Source organism: Labrus bergylta, chromosome 16 (genome assembly GCF_963930695.1).
Source record: "Labrus bergylta chromosome 16, fLabBer1.1, whole genome shotgun sequence".
Classification (NCBI taxonomy): Eukaryota; Metazoa; Chordata; class Actinopteri; order Labriformes; family Labridae; genus Labrus; species Labrus bergylta.
Genome location: NC_089210.1, coordinates 704,007 through 712,173, shown reverse-complemented (window position 1 = coordinate 712,173; position 8,167 = coordinate 704,007). Strand labels below are relative to the sequence as shown.

Genomic DNA, 8,167 nt, shown 5'->3' with positions numbered 1-8,167 from the left:
GCTGATGGTAGAGGCCGCTGAGTAAAGAGTCCATCAGTATTAACTCATCCATTCATACACATTCACACACTGATGGTAGAGGCTGCTGAGTAAAGAGTCCGTCAGTATTAACTCATCCATTCACACACCTTCACACGCTGATGGTAGAGGCCGCTGAGTAAAGAGTCCATCAGTATTAACTCATCCATTCATACACATTCACACACTGATGGTAGAGGCTGCTGAGTAAAGAGTCCATCAGTATTAACTCATCCATTCACACACCTTCACACGCTTAACGCCTCCTCTTGTTGTTTCTCCCTCACAGGGCATCTACAGCTGTATCCACGGCGTGCAGATCGAGGAGAAGAGCAGCTCTGCGCTCAACTCGCCGTCAGCCACCATGAACAACACCCACTCCAACATCATGCGCCTCCTACGCACCGCTAAGAACATGGCCACCCTGTCCGGGGTGAACGGCTCGCCACACAGCGCTCTGGATTTCATCCGGCGAGAATCCTCCGTGTACGACATATCAGAGCACCGGCGCAGCTTGGCGGGCCACTCGGACTGCAAGCCGGCGTACATACCAGACGACAACATGTTCAGCGACTACATCAGCGAGGTGGACGAGGACGTTTGGAAACATCCACCTGAAGGACAGTAATCTGTACCAGGACCACTACCTCCACCACCATGGATCGGCACTCGGGCTCAATGGACCGCCACCCAACAGACCGCCAAGTTTGGGCAGCGCAGTTCTCTGGAGGGCGGGATGGTTCGACTGTGACAGCCTGGGTGGAGGCGTGGCGCCGATCTTCAGCACGCAGCCCTGCTCGGCTCTGACTCACAGGAACATGAGCAAGTTTGACCTGCTGTCCGGACAGACCCCTCCCTCAGGACAGAGTTTCAAGGGAGGTCTGCCAGACCTGTACGGCAAGTTCTCCTTCAAGGGCGGCGCCTCCAGCTCCACGTACATCCCCGGACATAACTACTGTGGAGGTCGTGGCGAGGAAGATGGGAATATACGCTCGGGGATGTGTCGGACATTTCTACGCACACAGTCACCTACGGGAACCTGGAGGGTAATGCCAAAAAAACGCAAACAATACCGAGATAGCCTGAAAAAGAGGCCGGCCTCTGCCAAGTCCAGACGGGAGCTGGACGAGATCGAGCTGGGCTACCGGAGGGAAACCGTATCACATCAGCCACCACCACTACCACGGCCACCGCTCGGCCTCGCCGCCACTTTTACCCCCTGAACGGAAAAGAGGAAGTAGTGGTGGCGGGGAACAACGAGGGTAACTCCTACGTCTTCAGAGAGAAGGAGAGCGTTAGGGATTTTTATTTGGACCAGTTTCGGCCCAAGGAGGGGGTCCCTCAGTGGGAACATGTGGACCTCACAGATGGCCCCGGGGAGCAGAGATGGAGGCGTGGCGCCCTGCACCACCCTGGTCCCTGTGGATGATTTTCTTAAGAGCAAACCTAAAAAGACAGATTCTAAGGGTGGTGGAGGATCTGGGCTGGCGGGGGGGAGAGTGGGAGTGCAGGAACTGTCGGGCTAGCGGTGGGGGCAAACAGATGTCCATTCATGGTAGTGGGTACGGTGGAGGTATGAGCTGCGGGACCTCCGGAGGGGGAGGCAGCCGCCCCAGTTCTGCAACCTGCATGCGCTGCGAGGGCTGTAAAAAGCAGCAGACAGGAAACCCTCTATGACATCAGCGAGGACAACAACCACCTCTTGGAACAGATGGGGGGAGGAAAAGGGGGCGGGGGAGGGGTAGGCCCTCCGTACTCAACCTCAGGGCCAGCAAAGGAGGAAGGGGGGATTTGGCAAAACCGCTGAGGCGACAGCACTCGTATGACGCATTTGTGGACCTTCAGAAAGAGGAATCGGGAGGAATGGGAAGTTTAATGGGGATTGGAGGAGTGGGGATCGGGGGTCCGGGAATGGGAGGGATGCTGCCCCCCGCCCAGGAGCGTTAGCTTAAAGGAGAAAGAACGCTACATGGACGGCACAAGCCCCTTTGCACACATATTTGAGCGCCATGGTGGATCGGAGGAGGGAGCGGGAAAGAGACAGGGACCCTTTGTTTTACGGAGGCGAGAGCCGGAAAGGACCCCGGCTCGCCGTTTGGCCTGTTCAGGGGGCGGAGACGGACTCCACCGCCGCTCCATCGGAGAGAGAGACACGAGAGACAGGGATCGGTCTCTGATGGAAGGAGGCGGAGGGGGGGTTCTCTTTATCTAAATCTCTTTACCCTGACCGGGGTAAACCAAAACCCCTTTATACCCACCTTTGGCGACGATCAATGTCTGATGCACGGCGCCAAACAATACTACATGAAAAAGCAACAGCAGCAGCAACAAGTCGCCAAAAACAGCCGAAGTGACTTCAGAAGCCAGATGAGTACGACGTCTTATCTACCGGCGTCCGCCTCGGCCGGAGTGATGTCAAACGTGGCGCCCCCGGTTCCCGAAAGAGCTCAGCCTCGGTGGGATGAACCACCACGGGGTCCATGCTGGGCGTCGGCCCCCCTCGCCCCTTCAACGGAAGCAATGGCCATGTGTATGAGAAAACTGTCCAGCATTGAGTCGGGACGTGTGAGGAGAACAAGGAAAGGAGGAGGCAAAGGAGGGAAGGAGAGGAGGAGGCAAAATGGGGGAAGGAGAGGAGGAGGCAAAGGAGGGAAGGAGCGAGGCAAAGGAGGGAAGGAGGGGAGGAGTCGTCATGTAGTGTACGGAGATCAGGGATGATTTTAAAGACACTGTCCATGCACTGCGACCTCGGCCCACATTGGGGACAGAAAGACGATGTAGAGGGAGGGGGAGGGGTCTGAAAGGGGAGAGGGAGACTTGAAGGTTTTTGTAAGAAATGTGCTTCAGATTCAGGACGCCGTGAGGAGGAGGGGGATGTAAGCGCTCTCTCAGATTTGGCCAAAGTAACAGTTGATTAACCCCTTTATCTCCCCCCCCCCTTTAACGCCACAAACGCACTCAACTCCAAGTCCTTTCTTTCACCCACCAGAGAGGCAGAAGTCGATGCGCTCGGTTATCACTGCGAAGACGAGACATCTCATCTCGGTTTGATCTCAGACGTGTGAGCGAGGTGCGATGTGACGGCCGTCTGAGAGAGGAGCGAACTGCCCCATCTGCCCCCGATGTCACCTCAGAAAGGAGACATGGTCACTTCCACTCGAGCCGCCACACGGGACATGACGAGCCCCCCCCCCCCCCCCCTCAGCTCGGCCTGGCCGTCTCTCTCCTCTCCTCCTCCTCATCCCTAACGCCAAAAGATCTGATCTTGTTTGCTGTGAGAAATACAATCATGAATGATAATAAGATATTCTTATAGAAAACACAGGGTATAAGAACAACATAATATTGATAACATTGTGAATAACAAAGATGTTAGTTCTGATTATGATAACACTGATTACTTTTTCTTGTTTTCTGTTCTCACTGCTGTTTTAGAATCTGTCGTTGTATCTCTGCTGCCCCTAGTGGCGGCAGCAGGAAGGTTGTTTTAAATTCAACCAAACGAGCCAGAAAGACTTGAACTCTTCACTTTTCTTTTTGGAACATTTGATCCATGTTCATTCATTTATTTGCTCCTTGTTGGAAACAGGATCTCAAAGACACGTTTGGAGCTGACAGATCCTTTTTGTTGTTTTCAGACATTGCTAATCAATGCACACACACACACACACACACACACACACACACACACACACACACATACACACACATACTGAAAAACATGTTTTTGTGGGCCTGAACTTGTGTTACTGTGAACAACACGCTCCGTCACAAACTGAAGACGCTGAAGAGGAAGGACGTGCCTTAATGGTCTCCAGTGGATGTGTCCTCCTGATCCCGGCCCCCCACATGGCGGCGGCGGGCGGCGGAGGCAGCAGGACGGCCCTGCGTGTTTTCGAGGCTGCTCTCTTCGGCGTTATGAACCAAAACTGCAGCAGCAGGGTGGAGACGCTGCTCCTGACGGTTTGGATACAAGACGCTGTGGGTTTTATAACTTCTTAAATTAATTTCATATGTGGAGTTTTGGGCTTTAAGAAGCCGTTGTATTCAGGATGTCCCACCGTCACGGATCGACAGACGCGTCTCATTTCACAACACGGCAGCCTTTAGACCACTTCTTTTATTCAGGTTACATGACGACCGTCGCCGGGCGCTTAACGTCTCTCGGACTCTCCTGGAAGCTCTGTGTGGACGCTTGTGCTGCGGCGTCGTTGATTTGTAGGTGAAATGATCGTAAATGATGTGATGTCGCCCCGTGAAGGCGATGCTGATAAAAGCTTGAGCTCATTTGAAATCCTTCTCTAAAATCTCTCGACTGAGGCGTCAGGAAGCTGGCCATCTTGTGAAAGTTCTCCGGCTCTGACTGATGTAGATAGTCTCCTTTCAGCCCGAGAGGCCGAATTTATTGCACAGGACATTTTACTGAGTGTAGGTTCAGGCACTAAGTAGACATGCCTTATCGTCCCATCGACCCCCCCCCCCCCCCCCCCCCCCCCGACGCGGAGCCGTCTGATGATGACTCATCATTTTACTGTACAGAATAAAGACGTGTCTATTAGTTATTTTAAAGGTTTGATCTTCGATTAGCCGCCGGTGTCAGAAGTTCAAGGGCTGCAGGAGTGCTGGCAGAGATTGGAGCTGCTGGAGCGTGCAGAGAGCGAGAGCTTTGTCTTACCCCCCCATCCTAATGCACGGATGTAATGGGTTGGCGTGAGTGAGCGAGTGTGTGTGTGTGTGTGTGTGTGTGTGTGTGTGTGTGTGTGTGTGTGTGTGTGTGTGTGTGTGTGTGTGTGAAAGGAAAGCAAATCACGATTGAATGATAGCAGCTGTATTTTTTTTCCCCACGAACTTGCTGATAACTTGCTCATACATCCAGAGCCTCTCCTCCTCCTCTTCCTCCTCCTCCTCTTACTCCTCCTCCTCTTCCTCCTCCTCCTCTTACTCCTCCTCCTCCTCCTCCTCTTCCTTTCCTCCTCTTCTTCCTCCTCCTCCTCTTCCTCTTCCTCCTCCTCCTCTTCTCCAGTTCCTCCTCCTCCTCCCCCTCTTCCTCCTCTTCCTGCTCCTCTTCCTTCTCCCCCTCCTCTTCTTCCTCCTCCTCTCTTCCTCCTCCTCCTCCCCCTCTTCCTCCTCTTCCTCCTCCCCCTCCTCCTCCTCCTCCTCTTCCTCCTCCTCCTCTTCCTCCTCCTCCTCTTCCTCCTCCTCTTCCTCCTCCCCTCCTCCCTCCTCCTCTTCTTCCTCCTCCTCCTCTTCCTCCTCCTCCTCCTCCTCCTCTCTCCTCCTCCTCATCCTCTTCCTCCTCCTCTCCTCTTCCTCCTCCTCATCCTCTTCTTCTCCTCCTCCTCCTCATCCTCTTCCTCTCCTCCTCCTCTTCCTCCTCCTCATCCTCTTCCTCCTCCTCCTCCTCTTCCTCCTTCCCTCGCTCAGCAGATAACACCGCTAAAGTGAGACAGATCAAGTTAGCCTTAAATCAAACAGATCCTTCCACCCGCCCCGCCCCGCCCAGCCCTGCCCCGCCCCGCCCCGCCCCGCCCAGCCCCGCCCCTGAATCACTCCTCTAACAAATCGATTTGGGATCTCTGGAATTTTTATACGCACATTTTGAAAGTTCAGGTCAACCATTATCAACGGAATCCAGAAAGAGGGGGGGAGAGAGAGCGGGGAAACAAGGAGGAGGAGATAAAGAGGAGCTGAAGACGGCCCGTGGAGACGGCATCAATCAGTGTCAGCATTTGTACGTTCGATCTTTTCCTTGTAAATACAAACTATTTAAAACTCTTTTCACTTTTACAGTAAACAGACAGACAGGATGTAACTTTCAATATGTTTTACAGCAATTTAAGAAATAAACAAAACAACCATAAAAACTCAAAAAAACTCAAAAAAAAAAAACACAAAAGAAAAATATGCAACGTATAGTTAAGACACAGATATTACTAATCCTAAGTGATGGAATTGAACCTCTTCTTTTCGTTAGTTTACCGATCAGTACGCTGATTCTGTTAAGACTTCTGCTTTGTCATACTTTCACTACGCTGTCGGAGGCGGAGGATACTTTTCTGTAGGTGTAGACGTTTGGTGATCTAAAGGGGAAAGTTTAGTTTTTAGGAGTGGTCGCTAAGTTTCCCTTGAATTGTGTTAGACTTTTCTCTTTTTAAGGTAAGCTCTTCTTCATGCTTTTTTGAGATGAACTCAAGTATCTACACATTTATGTCATACAATAATACGTGTATACATAGATGATATTGCATATAGAGGCAGTATATTGTGATCCTTCGTTTTTGAACGCGGCGGTCCTCGCTTGAAAAACGTACGACTTGTTTGTGTTTTGGTTGCCCGCTTTTTTTGACCCGGGCTCTGATCGTGATTGCACACAGAATTTAGAGCCATCATCGACCCGCCCTATCCTGTTCCCTCTCTATGTTTTGAATAGATATCACTGTGGTAAAGGACGACGCACACACACACACACATACACACACACTGGATATTCCCCAGTGTCGATGTTTTGTTCATATTGCTGAGACGTTCAGCGCGATATCGGGACAAACAAACACGTGAAGTTTATTGATAATCAATCTGAGGCTGAAATGCATTTGTGCAACCCCTTATTAAAAGGTTTGTTGTGTCATGTCTCATTTTGTGTCGAGTCATGCTTCAGGGGGAATCAAATGTTTTTACTTGACCAAACATATTTTATAAAAATGTGTCACCTGATGACGCTTTGACACCTGATTTTATCTTTAGTGCATCTTTGTGCACACTTGTTCCTTTCCCTGTTTCAGAGAGAACATGTGATGATGTTCAGATGCTCCTTCACCTCCATGCAGACACACACTCTTCTTCTTCTGTGTGCTCCTGAGTCGTTATAATCCCTCAGCAAAGGAATCCCTCCCTCTCCTGTTTTCCTTCTTTCACGTCTCGAGTCGATTGAAGAAGTGAAAAACATTTCTTTGTGCACATGAAGTCTGTTTCAAACTTCTCATTTCTCTCATTTGCAATAAACGAGCAGGCAGAGAATGCTCCCACCGCACCCTGAATGTGGACATGCATCACTTTAATCCTGCACTACAGCGAGCTGCTGGGACGTGAAGCTGCACCTGACACTGTGCTAAACATGCTATCATCAGGCTGTTAGCACCTCCAGCCGGGACGCAGAGTGAGCATCACAAGTCTTTTGACTCGCTCGCGGCCACATCGGGTTCCTCTGCACACGAGCGTGCCACAACACATTTAGATCAAACGGTGCACGTAGAGTTAAAACACTGTGTACACGGGGGACGTAGCGAGTTAGCGGGTGGAGGGGGAGGATGTAAATATCACCTCAGCTCAACGTGCGTCTGCACATCTTCAGCTGCAGGGATCGATGCACCGGTTTAAACTTACCTGTGAAATCTTTGCATTCTGTGTGCTGCAGGAATCCAAGATGTTTATTTAACACACAGTTTTTATTTCTCGATGAGTCCCTTCTCACGCAGAAACGATCAAACTGTGATTTTCAAACGACTCGTTTGATGTGAAGGGTCGTTCGTTGGAGTCTCTGCAGAGCTCGTGATATTTTAAAGATGTCTGTGTGTGAGTGGTGTGTTGCTTTATATTGATGCATACACAGTTTTCTATCAATCGTGTACAGTTTGGTTTATTGCTCTTTTCCATCCTCATTGTCCTGACGGCTCGCCACACGCTGGATTGTTGAACCGTGAATGAAAAGGAGATAAGGGGTTGCTACTAAATGTATTTCACAAACGACACAGCCAGAATAAACGACCTGTGGGCCGACTCAAAGTGTGACACAGGATGATATTCAGAATACTTTTCTTGGCCTTTCTTTTCTCTTTTTACGGCCCTTTGCTTTGAAACAATCCCACGATTTTTACACCTGACGGACACAGAGACAAATAACTGTACAGGTTTGTGTAAATACTGAATATCTGAGGGGGGGGGGGGGGGGGGGGGCTTTTACCTTCTTTTTTTTGTATCAAGGTAATCTCAATAACAGAATTAACCACGTCATGACAAAATTGCAAAAAAACATCATTAAGGTACTTCTAATAAGGATAATATCTACGATTATAAGAGCTCAATAAGACTATTCTTTCTCTTTGTACATGATGAACAAATGAAGTGTTGAGTATTAATAATAAAAAACTAA

General features: G+C 50.2%; 1 protein-coding gene across 1 annotated transcript; it reads left to right on the top strand.

The window, feature by feature from the left end:
• Window positions 1-274: 274 nt before the first annotated feature.
• On the top strand, window positions 275-2,573 carry grin2ba (glutamate receptor, ionotropic, N-methyl D-aspartate 2B, genome duplicate a; the record flags this gene model as incomplete). The annotated part of the gene is given in 19 exon segments (XM_029282667.2): window positions 275-610; window positions 612-1,013; window positions 1,016-1,072; window positions 1,074-1,169; window positions 1,171-1,265; window positions 1,267-1,390; window positions 1,392-1,508; window positions 1,510-1,686; window positions 1,688-1,764; window positions 1,766-1,814; window positions 1,816-1,944; window positions 1,946-2,047; window positions 2,049-2,099; window positions 2,101-2,127; window positions 2,129-2,209; window positions 2,211-2,249; window positions 2,251-2,445; window positions 2,447-2,491; window positions 2,493-2,573. Coding segments are annotated over 19 exon segments (2,280 nt in total), but the record flags the coding sequence as incomplete, so codon positions are not given.
• Between the last annotated feature and the right edge of the window lie 5,594 nt (window positions 2,574-8,167).